Source organism: Nyctibius grandis, chromosome 1 (genome assembly GCF_013368605.1).
Source record: "Nyctibius grandis isolate bNycGra1 chromosome 1, bNycGra1.pri, whole genome shotgun sequence".
Lineage (NCBI taxonomy): Eukaryota > Metazoa > Chordata > Aves > Nyctibiiformes > Nyctibiidae > Nyctibius > Nyctibius grandis.
Window position 1 is genome coordinate 130,814,858 of NC_090658.1, and position 20,996 is coordinate 130,835,853.

At 41.1% G+C, this 20,996-nt stretch overlaps 1 protein-coding gene across 1 annotated transcript in view; it reads right to left on the reverse strand.

Annotated features, from left to right (window-relative positions):
* Window positions 1-20,996, reverse strand: part of MSRA (methionine sulfoxide reductase A) — a 327,591-nt gene that overhangs the window by 164,344 nt on the left and 142,251 nt on the right. The window contains exon 3 of the mRNA XM_068405678.1: window positions 5,495-5,614. Within this exon, the coding sequence (XP_068261779.1) occupies window positions 5,495-5,614 (120 nt within the window). The remainder of the gene's footprint in view (window positions 1-5,494; window positions 5,615-20,996) is intronic.

Here is a 20,996-nt window from a genome sequence, read left to right on the forward strand (position 1 = left end):
TCCAACCATTGCCCTGACACCACCATGGCAACTAGACCAGGGCACTAAGTGCCATGTCCAGTCCTTTCTTAAATACAGCCAGAGATGGTGACTCCACCACCTCCCTGGGCAGACCATTCCAATGTCTAATGACCCTTTCTGAAAAGAAATTCTTCCTAATGTCCAACCTGAACCTCCCCTGGCCAAGCTTGAGGCTGTGTCCTCTTGTCCTATCGCTAGTTGCCTGGGAGAAGAGGCCGACTCCCACTGCGCTACAACCTCCCTTCAGGTAGTTCTAGACTGCACAAGAGGCATGTATGCAAGAGGCAATACTATTCCTCAGAAAAACGTGGGTTTGCTGCATAGGAAACGTGAAACAACTTCACAATAAATTATTTTATGTAACTCAACACAGCAACTAAGTCATGTAGCATACTTTTATATTGCATTATTAATTATTAAGAAATGTGACTTGTGTACAGGAGAATATGCTTCAGAAAGGTACTGAGAATTGGCTAGATTACAAATTGGTTTAACTAAATACACTGTTATGTTCACTAAGCCTTCTAACTAATATTGGATAATAAACAGGCATATTCATCTATTTCTCTTACATTATAATCACTGAAAATAAACAAAGAAAAAAATCCCAAAACAAAATAACCTGCTTAGATGTTAACAGTTTGAACCATAAGCCTATAAACTGCCCTGTTTTTAAGAAAATCATGAGCCTATAAACTGCCCTGTTTTTAAGAAAATCATCATTAGCTGCATATTTCATATGGTAATTGTACATAACCAGTTTATGAATAACAACAGCAGAGTTTTTCCCTTCTGATTTCAGTGCCACTTGAGCTATGCAGATTTCAAAAAGCTTATGAATATACAGATAAACAGAATTGTTCTGAACATCTGTAAGCAAAATCTGAAAAGATGTTTCATACTGAATGAACATCCTGGGTTGTCTAATGCTGGCCAAAAATGGTGTATTTATGTATTAGGCTAACGCACCGAAAATAGCTCATAATCCTCACACACTCCAGAATGCCTTTTCAGATTTTCATCTGTACGGTTGTCACCACAAAATGTAAAAAAAATTTCCATATTCATAACCTTCAAAGTAACTCAATTATCTCTCAAACATCAGTATAGCAAAGCAATGTCACATCACGGGATAGGAGAATCTTCAAATGACCTGTCCTACATCTGAACAGGACAACACTAATCTGACCCTTTCAAGCAGAATCATGACTTTCACAGAATCAATCAGGTTGGAAGAGACCTCTGGGATCATCAAGTCCAACCATTGCCCTGACACCACCATGTCAACTAGACCATGGCACTAAGTGCCATGTCCAGTCTTTTCTTAAACACATTCAGAGATGGTGACTCCACCACCTCCCTGGGCAGCCCATTCCAATGTCTAATGACCCTTTCTGAGAAGAAATGCTTCCTAATGTCCAACCTGAACCTTTCCTACCTCCCCAACAGAGAGGTGAATCATGCTGCTCTTCAAGGCTTATGAGGTTGGAGGTTTGCCCTCAGAGGCTTAAGTTTTCATGGGGTACAAACACAGTTTTTACCAGTACAGCCATTACCTGGCTGCTCTAAGAGAAATGGTGTCCCCCCGCATAGCTTAATGCTAGGTCTGCAGGTCACTTTTGCTTCCCAGTGAGGTCCATCAAATGAAGATCATGGCATAAGACTGGAACACCACTGATGTGGAAAAAAGACCTATATTCACTTGAGGCAACACAACACTTCCTTTCTAGAAAATATACTAAAAAGCATGGAGAAAAGAAAGAAACCTTAAGTATTTTCTTTTTTTTTATAGAAGGTACTTAAGTCAAGGCTAATAAATTTAGTATAAAGCGTGAAGCAGAATATCAAATTGCAATCAATATGCTCCAATCCTCCACCTCAGTAATTCCTCAATTTGCAGGTATTTAAATAGAGATGTTAGTGCCATGTTTCTGTAGACTTTAAGATCAATTATATTTAAGGCAGTGTTGTCCTCAGAGGTCTCTAAACAAGGTATTATTTAACATCATTATGGAACATCCTAAATACAGAAGAAGACAAAAACCTTTGTGGGCTCTATGAGCCAGCGTACGTGGTACATATTCCTGTTACTTTTGGCTGCTGGTACACCAGCGAGCAGGAACTTTATTTCTTGCAGTGTAAGAAAGATTAGCTTTCCAAGCAGTAATCCTTACTGATCAGTCACCTGACTAATCTGGTGGCCTTCTACCACGGAGTGACTGCGGGGGTGGAAAAGGGAAGAGCAACTGATGTCATACACCTTTGATGTCATCTACCTTTGATGTCATCTACCTGTTGTTCAGCCTGGAGAAGAGAAGGCTCCAGGGAGACCTTATTCCAGCCTTTCAATATGTAAAGGGGTTTATTAGAAAAATGGAGAAAGACTTCATACCTAGCTCTGAAGTGACAGGACAAGGAATAATGGTTTTAAAGTGAAAGAGGGTAGACTTAGAATAGATATAAGGAAAAAATTTCTTACCATGAGGGCGGTGAGACACTGGAACAGGTTGCCCTGAGAAGTTGTGGATGTCCTATCATTGGAAGTGTTCAAGGTCAGGTTGGATGGGGCTTTGAGCAACTTGATCCAGTGAAAGATGTCCTTGCCCACGGCGTGGGAGTTTGAAGAAGATGATCTCTAAAGGTCCCTTCCCATCTAAACCGTTCTAGGATTTTGTGATTCTATGATATATAACATGCATGGATCAGATAGATACATGATCAAAACTGTGCATGCGTCCAAGTACATCCAAGAACAAGAGACTGGAAAATCTTATGCCACAGCAGGCACACACTCCCCTGCCTCCACATCCTGTAGCAGCGCATACGCGCATAAATCAACAGTGCATGGCCCATGTCCTTGGCTCTAGATAGAAGTATGGATAGTGAATGTACATATAGATACTCTAGATTTGAATTAGTTGTTCACATATAGGCATCCAGTTACTTTCGAGATGTCCAAGGGCAGCTGGGGCATCCATGAACAATTGTCAGATGTGACTATAGCATGGCACGTGGGATATTCTCAGACTTCTCAAATGTCATGAAATCCTATATTTAGGCAACAGAATCAAAAAAATGACCATTGGTTCATAAGTTTTGAGTGACCTTAGCATAGGGAAAAGAATAACTCCACACCATTTTGCCTGAGTTCTAGCTGACAATGTGCTTTTAGAAGAAGTGCTAAATGTTTCATCCAAAGAATTGTTGCTTTTTTCCTTCAGAGTAGAGTGCCAGAAAGGGACTGGACTAAAATAACTTTCCTGAACAGATTCTCAGGACTGCATGGGCTGAAAGCAAAGCTCAAAGACTTGCCAAGTGGATACTGTCTAGATGGCCCTGATGTCCTTTCTAGAGCTGGATTTACAGGACTTGACTGTTAAGTGATCTTGCCAGAACAGATGAATAAGAAAGTGGCAATCACACAGTATATAACTGAAGTCTACTATTTCAAACGAACTTTCTTCCCAGTGAAAACTATGGCAACTAGAAGCAGTCAGATGGCAATATCTTACGGGAGCTTATAAGAGCTCTCTTTAAAGAGACTTCCAAAAAGTATGTTCAAAGATGAAAAAAACCCTGCCAAAAAAACTCCCCAGGGCTAGAGGAAGCTAAGTAGGAAAGAAATAGCATCCAGAAATCAGTAAATTGTCCAACACAGCACAACTGCACAACTAGGAACAAAAATGTGTAGCACATACACATCCCATTTATGTCCACACAGACAAGGCTATGAAATATGTGCTTATGTTTCTGGATATCTCTGAGCAAAAAATCCTCCAGTGTCCAGCATCTGGAGGCATATAAACATCCATAATGCAAATGTGTATAAAAACAAGCACAAGAAAAATAACCTCAGCTGTGTTTTTCCACTACAAATCTAACTAAAAAAAACTATCAGAAAACAGTCTTCAAAGATTTTTCCCATTTCTTTATTCCAGGATTCTTATTATTTAATTACCATTTTTTTTTGTTCACTATTGATAAAATACAACACATAAAGGAGCTACAAACAGCTTTTAAAGTATCTCAATCAAATGCAAAGCTCACAATACCGTGGAGCTACTCTGAAATATAAAACCAGCCTATACTGCAGAGAATTGAAAGAGAGAGGACCTTTTTGCTACTTCCTTGGCTATACCATCTTGGCCTGTGTTCACATCACCCTTGGCCAACAGCCAGCACTCAGTATCTTTGGAGAAACACTCGACAGTCCATCATAACTACCCTCAGTGTACTGGAACAGTGAGTGCGTTGGGAAAAAGAAGTTGTGCTGCGCATCTCTATTCTATGTAAATAATCTAATTATTTAATACTCAGGCCATTAAACAGAGTGGACAATAATTAGCAGACAGGTCTTGGACCATATATGCTTATAAAAATTACAGATAGTGCAGGAAAGTGATGAAAGTACAAAATACAAGAAGTATTAGAAAGTAATGGATCATTTGGATAAATAAGACAGGCATCATAGAATCACAGACTGGTTTGGGTTTGAAGGGACCTTAAAGATCATCTAGTTCCAACCCCCCTGCCACGGGCAGGGACACCTTCCACCAGACCAGGTTACTCAACTGATCCTTCCATAGATGGAGCTTCTCACTGATACGTTTTGCGGGAGTTCTGGGTATCTATGCATCAGTTAATGCTAAAGGCATGGTCTCCTTTTTTATTTTGTTCTAGATATTTTTAAATTTCTATGCACTAAGCATTTGCACTCAAGAGCATGCATACTGCTATGAGTTCCCACCAGAAATTCTCTCTAATCTATATGTTTTCTTTAGCATTTATAAAGCAATTTCTTACGAGTTCAGTATTGTCTATAAAATACCACCTTAAAACACCTCTTTTCACATTTTTTACTATTTCCAGAAAATTTCTGCTTTTTTGGGTGCCTTGCAGCACTTCTGCACAGTTCCTAAAGTGTCCATTATTTGTGCCACTGAACTTTTTACGCTCTTTCTATCACGCCTATGTGACAGATGGTCAGTGAGAACAGTATATCAACTCCAGCATTTGGCATAAAAAGTGTTAACAAGAAAATAAACCAAAAGAAAACCTCCAAGCTGTTCTCCACCAGTGAGTATAGGAAAGTAAGAATTTGCTTTAACTGAAACATTAGTCAGTTGGCTGCCAGTGGTTCTATGTTTTAGATCACAGAAAGAAACTGTATCGGGTTATTAGTACTGTTGAAGGATTAGTATAAGAGTGCAATGAAAAATGAACACAAGGGTTTGGCATGGAAATGATAGGATGCTATGCACTGAACTGTATAAAAATTTAAGAAATTATTACTAATAACACAAATAAGAAATTTAGCCTTCTCCATCCAACCTCTTGGTTATATACAAAGAAAAAGAAAGAATGTGTGCTTTCTAATTTTTATTCATACTCAGATACATTTTACTCTTCTTCGTCACCCATAATCTAACAGGATTCTACTCAGAACCCTTAAAAACCAAAGAGAAAGACTTACCTGAACAGACTTCTTTGTAGGTAGGATTTGGAGTATACCCTCCTGCGTAACCCACTTGAGTGGAGTAGACTCCTTTCTGTCTCCAAAACTTCCTCTCAGCTCCCCAGAAACAGCCCATTCCTGAATATTACATAAAGTACATATCGTTATGTCAAAAGCTGCTCAATGCTAAATCACTCACTTGCATACTAATTGATATAATCCATAGTGGAAGTAACTTCTATAGCCAGCACATGATGGTCAAATATTTCCCAAATTATGCATGGAGTAACTATACTGAGAAATCCATTCTGCATCAGAGGACAACTCATAACAAGCTTTATTGATGCTTCTGAATATTAACATATCACAGAGGACAAATCCTATAAGGGTTCAAAGGCTCAAACAAGAAGAATTCTCATGCACATAAAAAAAAAGTTACTTAAAAGGCAACTGTGCTATTTGTACAGCACCATTTTTACTTTAGTTGATTAGCAAGCTGTCAAAACACAATAATTTGTATTAATGGCAAACAGTTACTTAATTTTCTCGTTTCAGGCATACGCAGTCTTTAAAGGTGGCAGTAATAATGGATTAAATTATGTGCTATACAGGACAAAAATGCTTTAGTCTAACAATATATGCACGCAGATACTTGATGTTCAGATAAAATTTTGGTAGTCATCAACCCACATGGCCAATTATCAAAGGACAGCAGATCGTCAACAGGTGTAAATTAGCAAAACTCTGCTGGTAATAGTAATCAAGCACATCGTATGAAAGCCGGGGGAGGAACAAACAAGACTAACATTCACAGTTCTCTGATGGCTTAAATAGTTAATCACAGAATCACAGAATCAATCAGGTTGGAAGAGCCCTCTGGGATCATCGAGTCCAACCATTGCCCTGACACCACCATGTCAACTAGACCATGGCACTACGTGCCATGTCCAGTCTTTTCTTAAACACATCCAGAGATGTAAAGAGACATTAGCTACAATTTGGAGGACTCTAAAGCTGAAACATGTCATGTACACTCTAGTATTGCTTAGCTTATCCCTGGTTATGGGCGATGGATTTTCTCTTTTAGTGACAACACAATTCCTTTTATTATTCCGTTACTAAAACATTTGAAATAAAAGGCAGTAAAAAACAAGCTAAATATTAAATATACTTAGAAATCAATGATCCATGATGGGTTTTCTATTGATAACACTGCGGATATGACGGGTTAGAAATTACAGACATGTTCCTTTCAAAGTACAACTAGAAGAACAAAGCAGTCCCTTCTATCCACTACAACAGCTCACAAAGGCATATTCTTTCTTTGAAACTTCAGAGATTAGCTTCAAATTCAAGTAACTTATTTTGACCAACTCCTGTCTCTGCACTTGTAATGCACCAAAAATCACAGAAGTAATGACACAGACTTCTCCTTTTAATTCAGGTGCTCAAGCAAGCCGCAAAAATTAGGAGCCTAGCCTGCTCCTGGAGACCACAGAAAGAGGCAGGCGTCTCCTGAGGACAATTCAGCCCACAGAAAATATAAATTGCTGATTGAATTGCAGTCATTCTCCCTTGACTACAGAGACAGCTATGGCTATTAGACGTGGGTTCCTCATCTAAATTAGGCTGCGGCAGACTGCTGTAGGACCTCTCTTAAAATTCCCTCCCAGTTTTGCAGAAAGAACAATCTAGAATTCTCATTTGAGAGAAATTTTTCAGGCACTCACATATCACCTATCTAATGGTGATCTATCACCAAACTAGAGTGTATTGCTGTACCTGATGACACTATTTTGGGAAGTTCTCCACTAATTATGCCCCTAGGTCTAGTCAATTGATATAGGGTGAGACCATTTTTACACATCACTGCCTATGTTGCACGGTACAAACGGCAGCTGTGGTCCCATCATTGTCCAAATCAAGAGCACAACTAGAGAACATCAGCAATCCCTGATGCTCAGGTTTCCTCCCCACAGAAGTCAGAGCATGTATAAGGGGGACAGTGCATGCCCATGTCTCATCCCAACAGTCAGGTCACAGATGAGAGGGAGCCTAGAGCAGTGAGCTGGGAAGTGCTCCTTGGTCCATTCTGAAGACAACCTTTGAACACAGTTTAGACACAGCCGTTGAGTCTTTAACTTTAAAGGACTTTGTTCCTTCTGATAATCATAATGTCTGTCAACAAAAGAAGATGCAACCCCAAAGGAGGCAGGATTCACTTACGTCTCATTTGTCTTAAATTTAGGTAAATTACACACTGCCCAGCTATTCTGCTTATTTTTTAGGACTTCCTAAACTTTGTGATCACAGAATTCATTAGGTTCTTCTCTACTTCCCATGACAGTGTTCACCCAAACATGTTGTCCTACAAAAACAGGCACCTTTCAGTACTTTTCTGGTGGTTGGATTCAGGCAGATAGCAGAAGACGGCATCCGAAGTCACATAGAAGTGGGCAGACTTAGGCTCTTTCAGACTGCTTCCAAGGGTGCTTTTAATTTGTTTTTTGGGCTGTTTGCTAGAACCTAAGTCTGTATCTATATCCGAAGCACTGAAAATAAACTTCAGCCCAAAACAAAGACCTCAGTGCTGTGCATCCTTAACATTACAAGGGAAGTTTGAGCTACAGCTGCTTAAAATCCCAGCTGCTTTTGCAGCGGGTGACACAGAGACCCTCGCAGGGAGGACTCTGTAGCCAATTTATCAAACTAACATTGGTTGGACAAGCATGCTGAGACGTGGTGAATGAGCTATTTCATCTATGCCAAGGAGATGATCTTTCACAGAATCACACAGAATCACAGAATGAATCAGGTTGGAAGAGACCTCTGGGATCATCGAGTCCAACCACTGCCCTGACACCACCATGCCAATTAGACCATGGCACTAAGTGCCATGTCCAGTCTTTTCTTAAACACAGCCAGAGATGGTGACTCCACCACCTCCCTGGGCAGCCCCTTCCAATGGCTAATGACCCTTGCTGAGAAGAAATGCTTCCTAATGTCCAACCTGAACCTCCCTTGGCGAAGCTTGAGGCTACATCCTCTTGACCTATGGCTGGTTACCTGGGAGAAGAGGCCGACTCCCACTGCGCTACAACCTCCCTTCAGGTAGTTGTAGACTGCAATAAGGTCACCTCTGAGCCTCCTCTTCTCCAGGCTAAACAACCCCAGCTCCCTCAGCCGTTCCTCATAGGTCAGACCCTCCAGACCTTTCACCAGCTTGGTCGCCATTTATTTCAAGAATTGTAATGCTCAGTAAATCCCTAATTGCACTGGCTGAAATTACTGATCATCACTGATCCTCCTTGATCAATAACTATTATTTAGGATTGTCTCATTGACAGTCCTCTCTGACCTGTTGATTTGACCTAGTGACCTACATCCTCATCATGGTTTCTTTCACTTTTTCTTCTCCCAGTTGTCTGAATTCACTCTGCCCTCCTTCCTCTGAGAGACAGACATGTTATTCTCTTGGTGAACTGTTCTCACCATTTCCCAAGTACGCCGGCACCTTGCACAAACAACAAATCTTCACATCCACGAGAACAGATAAAATTGAAATCTTTGTCATAATAAAACAACCTGCTAGCAAAGGGACATGATTTACAACAACACAATACTAAATTGCTTTCCACAGTATTAATACATTCAGTGGTTGATGTTTGTTATTCTGCTAAAGTGGTGCCACGTTCTACAGAGAAACTGTCACAAGGATAGAAATATTAACAATAAACCCCCCATAATATTCTGAGTTAAGACACATCAGCTCATGGAATGCCTGTTCTTCAGAGCACTGGCTGCCTTAAGCCATGTTTAACATGAACAATGATTACTAAAATAGGGAAATAACCTCAGTTCAAACTTCACATGCTCTTTTAGTACAAAAAAGTTTACTTTCCCTAATTATTACTAGTCTAGTAAGAAAATTGAAGAAATAAATAATTAAAATAATTAAATTAAATAATTAAACTCAGAGGACAAAAAAACTGTAAAAAAGTAGGAAAAGAAACAAAAAAGCAAAATAAGGCACCCATATTATAATTTGAAACTAGAAAACATGAATGTGATTTTAAACTACTCATGAAATAATTTGCATAATCCCCAGTACTGATGAAGTAAGTGAAGCTTTAGAGTTAGACAGAGAGCTTCCAGAGGCATTCCTAAGAGGGGGAAAAAAAAAAAAGGAAATGCTGGGGAACATACTCATGTTCCCAGAAAAAGTATTATTTGAGCATAATGGGTATTGCAGAAGAGTGTTCAAGCATTGAAGATATTTGTCACTTTTTAATTGCTAATTTGTAAAACAAAAACTATTCTTTTAGTGATGGGTTTTGACTGACTCTTAATTGGAATTTCAAAAGGCATTTAAAGATTTTTTTTGCTTTTGAACTTCAAAACCAAACAGATTCAAATGGCAATCTTTAAAGGTTCATTCATCCCTATAAATAATATTAATCATACAATTTGGGAATAAACGCTAGTACCCCTATTCCTTTCTAGCATCCACATTCATTTTCTCAAACTATTCTCTTTATATATCCATATATATATATATCTCTTGAACAACTCTTTTTGTACACAGCCTTACACTCAGCCAAGGAATATGTGTTTCCATAGGCAACCCAGATCATTTGCATATTTGTAAAAAATAGTTAGCATAAGCTGAAGTATTTTTCTAAAATAATGAAAACGAAGTGTTACCCTGATAAGAGACATAAGCATCCCATTGTTAAAGATAACCTGTAATAATTTTGAAATATTCACACAGAGCAGAATCGAACCCCAGGTGTTCACTTCCCAGTTAGATGAATGGCTTTACAGATTACGTTACCCATATTGATGAGTTCTCCATTGACTGCAACAGGAGCTGATATGTTCAGGGATTAATTTATTTGCCTAAACAGAGACATCCGGGGTCATTTGAGATGCCTTAGGATATCCAGGACATCTATCTACACAAGGCTGACATAAATGACACAGGACTCAGGAGAGACACGTGCGCTACTTGAAAGGCATCCTGAGGCCAGGCAAAATGCTCCTGGACATCTCAAATGTAACTGTTTGCATATATGAAGGTAAGAGAAACAAGCCCATATCCCACACGGAGACATTACAAAAATTTCAAAGTCTCTGAATCTGTATCACAGAATCTCAGAATGTCAGGGATTGGAAGGGACCTCGAAAGATCATCTAGTCCAATCCCCCCACCGGAGAAGGATTACCTAGATCATGTCACACAGGAACGCGTCCAGGCGGGTTTTGAATGTCTCCAGAGAAGGAGACTCCACAACCTCTCTGGGCAGCCTGTGCCAGTGCTCAGGTACTCTCACTGTAAAGAAGTTTTTCCTCATATTTATGTGGAACCTCCTGTGTTCTGAAACTGTAGTTGAATCAAATCCCCCAAAATACAGTGATCTGTGCCTAAAAGTTGCCTATTTCTCTTCCACAACTACAGAGTCTAGCATGACTAGCTGACTTGTAGAAGTTGAGGTGTTGGAGCAAGTCCAGAGGAGGGCGACCAAGCTGGTGAAGGGTCTGGAGGGTCTGTCCTATGAGGAACGGCTGAGGGAGCTGGGGTTGTTTAGCCTGGAGAAGAGGAGGCTCAGAGGTGACCTTATTGCAGTCTACAACTACCTGAAGGGAGGCTGTAGTGGAGTGGGAGTCGGCCTCTTCTCCCAGGCAACTAGCGATAGGACAAGAGGACACAGCCTCAAGCTTCACCAGGGGAGGTTCAGGTTGGACATTAGGAAGCATTTCTTCTCAGCAAGGGTCATTAGCCATTGGAAGGGGCTGCCCAGGGAGGTGGTGGAGTCACCATCTCTGGCTGTGTTTAAGAAAAGACTGGACATGGCACTTAGTGCCATGGTCTAATTGACATGATGGTATCAGGGCAATGGTTGGACTCGATGATCCCAGTGGTCTCTTCCAACCTGGTTGATTCTGTGATTCTGTCAAGTCTATGCTGCAGCATAAGCTAGATGAATCCTAAGGAAAATTGCTAATTACAAAGTTATCTATACTTATAATAATGTTTGTAGCTTGTAAAATTGTTAGATTCTTTACTTCACATACTGCATGCAATAGCCATCACACAGAACCAAAAAACAGATGGGAAAACTTGTTTGAAAATTATGCAGCGTTCACGACGTGTTCTCCACTCAAACAAGAAACTGCATGACCCTGCCAAGGTAACCTTTCTCGCCTTTGTTCTGACCTCATTTTCCAATGTCTGTTTCTAGCACATCTTTGAAGAATACTGAGCTTCCATGCAGGTTCCATGACGTAAATTCCTATTTATCATTCCATGACGTAAATCACAGAATCACAGAATCAGTCAGGTTGGAAGAGACCTCAGGGATCATCGCGTCCAACCATTGCCCTGACACCACCATGGCAACTAGACCAGGGCACTAAGTGCCATGTCCAGTCTTTTCTTAAACACAGCCAGAGATGGTGACTCCACCACCTCCCTGGGCAGCCCCTTCCAATGGCTAATGACCCTTGCTGAGAACAAATGCTTCCTAATGTCCAACCTGAACCTCCCCTGGCAAAGCTTGAGGCTGTATCCTCTTGTCCTATCGCTAGCTGCCCGGGAGAAGAGGCCGACTCCCACTGTACTACAACCTCCCTTCAGGTAGTTGTAGACTGCAATAAGGTCACCTCGGAGCCTCCTCTTCTCCAGGCTAAACAACCCCAGCTCCCTCAGACGTTCCTCGGAGGTCAGACCCTCCAGACCCTTCACCAGCTTCGTCGCCCTCCTCTGGGCTCACTCCAACACCTCAACATCTTTCTTGAAGTGAGGGGCCCACAACTGGACACAGGATTCAAGGTGCGGCCTCACCAGTGCCCAGTACAGAGGGACGATCACTTCCCCAGACCGGCTGGCTACACTATTCCTAATAGAGGCCAGGATGCCATTGGCCTTCTTGGCCACCTGGGCACACTGATGCCTCATGTTTAGCCGCCTGTCCATCAGCACCCCCAGGGCTCTTTCCGCCGGGCCGCTTTCTAACCACTCTTCCCCCCGCCTGTAGCGCTGCATGGGGTTGTTGTGGCCCAAGTGTAAGACCCGGCACTTGTTCTTGTTGAACCTCATGCCGTTGGTCTCGGCCCATCTATCTAACCTGTCTAGAGCCCTCTGTAGGGCCTTCCTACCCTCCAGCAGATCGACACTGCCACCCAGCTTGGTGTCATCTGCAAATTTACTGAGGGTGCACTCAGTCCCTACGTCTAGATCATCTATAAAGATATTGAACAGCACCGGCCCCAGAACTGAGCCCTGGGGAACACCGCTAGTGACCGGTCGTCAATCAGCACAAGCAGTAAATCTGCATCAGAAGGACATTCCCGATCCAAACTGAAACCTCACAAGATGCATCCATTCTGTACTAATTAAAGTCTACAATGTTCTGAGTTCACCAGTTGCTCCAGGAGGCTGATACTTCAGGGACTCTCAGTTTTCCATTTACAGAAACTCACAGCATGTGGATTGTTTCTACATACTGACTAATTTTTGTATTTTCTCTAAAACATGGACACGTATACGGTATTTTCATTCGTGGAACATTTTTTTTTAATTCCTTTGTCCTTTACCTTTGTGGCATGTCCTTCTCCGCTGGGCATCAGGTGCATACACAACCTGACTTCTGCCTGACTACCCAACGACCTTTCACTCCTGCCAGCTTTATTTCCAAGCATTCTCTCTCCCCTGCTCTCCCAGCAGCCCAACAGGACATCCAGAAGACTCTTTTTGTCATATTCTGAAGAATGAATTCATTATTTCATTGGCACGCCAAGTCTTTTCTGGCCCACCGCCTGCAATCCCTACACCCACACTTCAAGGCACTTTTCCATGCAGCAGATTAAGAAGCTGTTTCCATGCCAGGTTGATAGCAATGCTTCACTGCAGAAGATGAAGTGCAAAGGATATGGATCCTGCTCCTCCTTCTGTTAACAGGATTTGAGAATGTATGATTCCACTAAGTAGGGGAAAATGTCAGTTTTAAATATATACTCAGAAAAATAAAACGTGCTTGTACGCTGAGAGAACAAAGAGCAACATGACCCTCTTCCCTAACCCCAGATCAAAGTAGCAGGACAGGATCTATCCAAAGCTCGGGAGCACACTAGACAGAGGAGACCAGCTCTTGTGCCAGCTTATGTTCTAAAACCCTAGAAGCAATGATTCTGACAGCTGCTCAAATGCTACAGTACCCAGCCAAAAGTAGCTGGGGGCACAGGCTGCTGCTATACATTGAAGCAGTAAAGGACAGCCAACAGTACATCCCACCGGCCTACCTCAATGCATCTTGCTCTAGCCAGCATCTCTCCGGGAGCTGAAGACACAGCTGCCAGTATCCCCACTTCTCTTGGCCAGTATAGGACTTGGCCCAAATTTTGAATACGATTTATTTAGTTACCTCTATAAAATCTGGAGAAGGAAATGCTCAGCTGCTTTGAACTGAAATGATTTTTTTTTTCTCCCATTGGAAAGAATAAATTGAACCTCAGCAAGTTATGTACCTATATAATAACGCTCATTTCATACATTTCCGCCAAATACTGAGTGTGATTGGCATTTTTCTCTTACAAAAATTGTGTAGAGCAGTTGGTACAGCTGATCGATTGAAGTCAGTCCAAGTACTGATATTTCTAAGTACTGAGCCAAAGAGATATTTATGCTGCGTGCTCTGAAACTGTGGGGACCATTAATTTTTAGTACTTCACAGGTTGAAGTGGGTACCCTGGCTTCACCATGAAAAGTCACAATGAGACCTTGGAAGGCAGCATCGTGTTCCCTCCCTCAAAGAGAAGATGGGTAAGCAGGCAACAAGGAAGCTGTGATTGGACCCAGTAGATCTCCCAGTTACAGAATCACAGAATCAATCAGGTTGGAAGAGACCTCTGGGATCATCGAGTCCAACCATTGCCCTGACACCACCATGGCAACTAGACCATGGCACTAAGTGCCATGTCCAGGCTTTTCTTAAACACCTCCAGAGATGGTGACTCCACCACCTCCCTGGGCAGCCCCTTCCAATGGCTAATGACCCTTGCTGAGAAGAAATGCTTCCTAATGTCCAACCTGAACCTCCCCTGGCAAAGCTTGAGGCTGTGTCCTCTTGTCCTATCACTAGTTGCCCGGAAGAAGAGGCCAACTCCCACTCCACTACAACCTCCCTTCAGGTAGTTGTAGACTGCAATAAGGTCACCTCTGAGCCTCCTCTTCTCCAGGCTAAACAACCACAGCTCCCTCAGCCGCTCCTTATAGGTCAGACCCTCCAGACCCTTCACCAGCTTCGTCGCTCTCCTCTGGACTCGTTCCAACACCTCAACATCTTTCTTGAAGTGCGGGGCCCACAACTGGACACAGGATTCAAGGTGCGGCCTCACCAGTGCCGAGTACAGAGGGACGATCACTTCCCTAGACCGGCTGGCTACACTATTCCTAATAGAGGCCAGGATGCCATTGTCCTGTTTGGACAATCAATCAGATCAGAATGCCCTGGCAACCCAGGAGACCATCCAGCCTGTACCTCGTCTCTACACAGTGGTTGTACACCTGGTTACAATAACATTTCTTGACTTTATGTAACTCAATAGCACCAGACTTCCAGACAGTTAAATTTTGTTCTCTACAGGGAAATATGCCAGTCCCCTTGGCTTCACTGTGACTGTGGACACAAATCCAAAAGTAGAACTGGATCTCACAATCACATGTAAAGTGAGTGAATACAGCCTTCTTGAACACTTTCATTCTGCCTGCGCACTGACACAACAGTTAATAAGGGCCTGAAAATCTAAAATGATCCAAGCCATGTCCTCATAGGCACCAAGATAAAAATATAGCAGGAATTACCCTAGAGTCTTTGTTCTGAATTTTTTCAAATTCCTTTTGAGAATCTGGAAAGAATTCCAGATTCCGATTGAAATGCAATGTCATCTTTTACATAACACTGTAATATGTAGGGCGCTTTGGTGAGCCATCTGGATGCATATAGGATTAATGTTATCAATCGGGATTTAAAGCAAAATTGTATTATTGATGTCTTTAGCGGTTTAACACGCAGCAACTACAGAATATTTGAGCAATCACAGAATATTTGAGCTCACTGGAAAACAATCAACTAAGAAATGGGAGGAATATTAAAAAAATTGAAATGGAGAACAAGCTCAGCTGAAAGACATAAAACTCCCGATGACAGATGGCATTAAGCGGATGATCTTCCTCGATAAGCGTTGGCTCTAATGCTACAACAGGGTTGATAAATATGTTGAACAGCTTGCCTGGGGCAAGTCAAACAAAGCCCTCGGCAAGAAATTTAAAATGCAGTTTGCCTAACAGAGCAACTAAAGAGGAATTTCTTGGCTCACCATTTTGCCAAGATGTGTTCTGTTCACACTGCATGAATTCCCAGAGAAACTGTTGGGTTTGCTTCTTTTTCCATAGGAGAAGCAGAAGCCTCATGTTCATTCAAATTAACAAATGCCCAGGCAATTCATTTATGCCTGTATGGTACCTACTGACGTTCAAAGAGCGTGTGGGCACATGTTTGTGTATGTATGTATGTATGTTTGTATAAAATCTGCACAACAGATAAGGATTATTGTAAAAGGAAAAGCAGACTATCATAATAGAAAAGGAATATTTTACTGTCAAGAGAAAAACTGCCATGTTTTCAGCACAAAAAATATGCATAACATGTCATAAGTATGAGTTTTGAAAAGCCCTATAAGACAACAGCACTCAAACTGGGAAAAGCAATAGAGAGATAGAAAATTATTCTTAAAATGTGTTTATTCAACCCATCATAAAAGTACGTTACAAGTTATAAATAATATAAAATCAACAGGATTTAAACAAATCTGAAGCCAATAAAGAATGTTAATAAGGCACAAACCACAGTTGCTCTAAACTTCACAGTTATAGTACAAGAGGTTTCAGATAATCCTATTTAAATGCAGTTTTGATCTTAACCAGCAGAGAGCAGGGATATACACAAGTCAGTGTATTAAAATACTTTCAAAGATGGCCTTATTCACTGCCTCAGTATTCTTTCTGTACCCAATAAGCAGGAATATTTAAACTAATTTTATCCTGAAGGTCAACAAAACTGTTCTCTGGTAAGTCCACATAAGAAAAGTCCATCACCAAAATCCTCTGTTGGAAAACGTCCTCCCTCTAATTGCCAGAAACTAGAAGATATGGCCCACTCAAAAAATCATTTATGCTGATCTGAAGATTGTCATCACACACTGGAAGAAGAATATGTAAAAGCAGCAGAGGTCAAACTTTCTGACCTTTGAGAGCTGCACCAGAACGTCCCTGTACCCGTGACACATACCTCCATCTGGCAGAGCTGGGAGGACAACTGTGCAACATAACCTCCACCTGTGAGCTGCACCTGAACCGTTCAGAAGTTCATCTTGGGTCTAAATTATCAGAACTAACACTGTGAATCATTCCTAAAAGTGAACAGGAAGAGAAGTAGATCTCGTGAGAATGAAGCCAACCACTTCTGCGGCTCTGCCTTTCTCCGCAGTCTTGGGGTACAGGCTTTATTCCCAACTGTTCTGCATTAATCACGCTCAGCATTTTCTTAATTAGGAGAGAAAGGTTAAAAGGAGTTGGAAGATGTGCAGGGTTCATTAGGCCCAAACATATACATACAATTCACAGGTTTTACTTCCCAGCTCCCAAAAGGACACCAGTGTGTGGATACGCCGTAGGAGGAAGCCTGGCAGCAGACGTTTGCATCTGGGGAACCATGTTTTCTGCCTCTTCTAGAAAGTAGATACTTAAATGGTAATTCACATGGATTTAGTTCCTTCCATCCAAAACCAGCAAAGTATTTTGCACACAATAATTAAGCCTCACATGAACCATAATTTATGAATTATTACTTTAAGTACTCCACAACTGAGGTATGAGTGGTCCCAAAGCAAAGCAAAAGTATTTTAGAAAAATACCAAAGGATCCCAACTAACAGGTCTTTGTTTAAAATCTCTCTTTTTCATGCCATGACTACTGGGTGATAGAAACACCACTTGATAAAACTATGTATTTTCTAACTTTTTCCTTCCCGTATTTTGGTTGGTTTGTATTCTTCTGTAGAATGCTGATAAAGCATATCAACTTTCACCTTATTTGCCTTCTGTCGGTGGAATATAGCTGCAATACAGTAATGTGGAAAATAAGACAAAATAAAGAACCGCTTCCAAAAATACAGAAAATATATCAGAAAATGGTGATTGCTTTGACATGTTGAGCCAGATATACCAAGTGGTGACCTTTATACTTCTTAGGGTTGAGGATAGAGCCAGTTAAGATTAGGCACGGGACAAGAGAAATCAAATATGTTTAACAATAAATAGAGAATTATTCAAAAAATAGTTCAATGTCTTACTCTTGAAGATTTCCATCTCATAAAAATTTATTTTGGTCTTTGATCGAATTTCATTCATGAAATGGAACTAATTCTGTTTACTTGGCCTTGTATAAGTAATCAATCGATTCCATTATTTTTAGACAGGTGCACAACTAGGAAAAACGAGATGTGAATGAGGCTTCATGAATTCAAGCCTGAATGCAGACTGTAAAAGATTTTCTCTCTGAGGCTTGCTTCCATCATTAACGGTATTGCTATTTTCAAAACCACAGCACATAAAAGCCTTCATCACAGATTTGAATGTCATTGTGCTGGGTTCTGGGTACAACTGTCACAAATTGTACAATTCAGGAATTGAAAACCAATACACACGTTTTCTTTCGTGTTTGGGGATTTGGGAATGCAACTGAGTGAATGCTTATGGCTGGGAACAATTGGGCATCATTTTCCATGAACACCTGAATCACATACAAAGCAATATTGCGCCAAAAATGGATACGACCTGCAGAAAAGAAGTGCTATTCATAAAATAAGAACAATCAGACCCAGGTGCAAAATATTTGGATTAAAATCACATCTTTCATGTCTAATCAAAGAGGAGTCTTAAGAAGTACTTTAGGGACCTGATGTTTCTTGGCCACAAAGATGATGACTGATGCAGTCTACAACTACCTGAAGTTGTAGTGGAGTGGGAGTTGGCCTCTTCTCCCAGGCAACTAGCGATAGGACAAGAGGACATAGCCTCAAGCTTCGCCAGGGGAGGTTCAGGTTGGACATGAGGAAGCATTTCTTCTCAGCAAGGGTCATTAGCCATTGGAAGGGGCTGCCCAGGGAGGTGGTGGAGTCACCATCTCTGGAGGGGTTTAAGAAAAGACTGGACATGGCACTTAGTGCCATGGTCTAGTTGCCATGGTGGTGTCAGGGCAATGGTTGGACTCGATGATCCCAGAGGTCTCTTCCAACCTGATTGATTCTGTGATTCTGTGATGTGTCCAAAGGACATGGAAACAAATCTCAGGGCTTATGGTCAAAATTCTGACTCCTTTAACTATTTACTCTTTTTAATTTCTCTTACAAAATAAATTATGGGATCAATGAAAATGTGATGAGTATGAATAAAAGCATCAGCAGCTCTTTGCACACCTTTGAAGTGTCCAAAAATAGAACCAAATCTTAATCCGAATTAATACAGCAGAACGTCCAAGGATACAGTCAATAAAGAAGAAATCATGCCAGCTTGTGCACAGATAAATTCAGTCTAGCCACTTTTCTATCTCCTTTGAAGAAGGCACTAGCTTCTTAATATATTACCTTTCAGAAGTCTGTTAGGGATGAAAAGAACCTCTGGTACAATAATATGTGAAAGAGATTGAGATGCAGTTACATGGTCCTATCATCAACCTGATTATTTGCTTCATCGCAAAGCATCACATCTTTAGTTCAGTCATTGATTTGAGGCTTTCAAATTGTTTTGTGATCTTCCTTTGCTCTAAGCGTACCAACACTTTGCAGAGATTCATTTTAGATCATCCTCGGTCATTTGACACACGTTAGGGCTCTGCTACTCAAGAAGAACTTGATGTACACATAAAATAAGAGATGCCATCAGGGCTGTGTAATCCATTTGAGTCTCTTGAAACTGTATCTTTCATATAAACTCATCTCTGCAATAATAGTGAAGCCTTACCCTTGTCTTGTGAAAATCTCTCTAATCTCTCGGCAACCTTAGGGAGCTTGAAATATATACAGAAGCAAAACAAAATATATTCTACTATTATAAAAGCAAAGCACCACAAACATTTTGTTACCAGGAAAATAAGAATCACTTTTAGGGCTATACTGTAGAAAATAATAACTTGTTTACAAAGTTTGCTCACTGCAAGGAATAGAAATCTTGCCTTTTCTTCCATTTTTTGATAAACTATTGCTAAGTTAAATTAACTGCCATAGACACATTCAGAAAAAGAACTCTCATATTACTTATTTTATTTATAACCTTAGATTTTAAACAACAATAGAAAGCTGTAGGCACCCTGACAATTATTTAAACTTACAATCTATAATTGCTTAGGAGCAAAAAATAATTACATTCAAATAACAAGCCAATCCAATAACCAGCCCTTTAGTCCTCCTTTCCCCAGCTCCACAGAAACATACCCTTAACCCTTTTCCAATAAAAGCCCAAACTAATAAATGCCTTCTAAGTGCACCTAGAAGATCATTAAAATTAATCTATTTTGAACCACAGCTGTCTTTAATGGAAATATAGAATTTCCAAGAGTTATTTTCTTATCTGTTAGTAGCCAATAAAATTATGGAATGTTCTCACTTGCAGAAGAGAATAACTCTTTCCTATCCACCCCCCAAAAAAGACAATTACTCAAGAAAATACCAGAGAAGATTGTTACAGAAAAACTAATTTATATCCAGAGGAACAGAGAGAGGCCAAATAGATATGTGGTTAGTCATTCACCATTTCTGCAGTACTTGCCATGCACTCATTCCCAAAAATATGGTATATCACGATAATAAAGGCTGAGGCAGAGGGCCTGCACTGCACTGATGGCTTGGCCAAGGAATTGCCATTACGCACAGCGAAGTCCATGACCTGCTCACTTTTCAACCCCGTGGTTTTCTTAGACGTCCTCTAAACCTCCTGTGCTCTCTGGCTGTGGTTGGCAGACTATGAAGCTGGAGGGCATCATGAGGTATGCAGCCTCTGGCTGGTTTAAGGGCTGTAGTAGCATGCTCTTGCTTTAATAAATAGCCTCTCTAACCTTGAGGCTGGCTTTTGGGAGAGCCTCATAATACGCTATAGACACATGTACTGTCATTTGTTAAAGAAGCACCATGACAGCTGCAGAGCAGCCATCTAAGGTGGAAATGCCCATCTTGACCATGATTTAGCCTGGAGAAAAGGAGGCTCAGAGGTGACCTTATTTTTAGCCTGGAGAAGAGGAGGCTCCGAGGTGACCTTATTGCAGTCTACAACTACCTGAAGGGAGGTTGTAGCGCAGTGGGAGTCGGCCTCTTCTCCCAGGCAACTAGTGATAGGACAAGAGGACACAGCCTCAAGCTTGGCCAGGGGAGGTTCAGGTTGGACATTAGGAAGCATTTCTTCTCAGCAA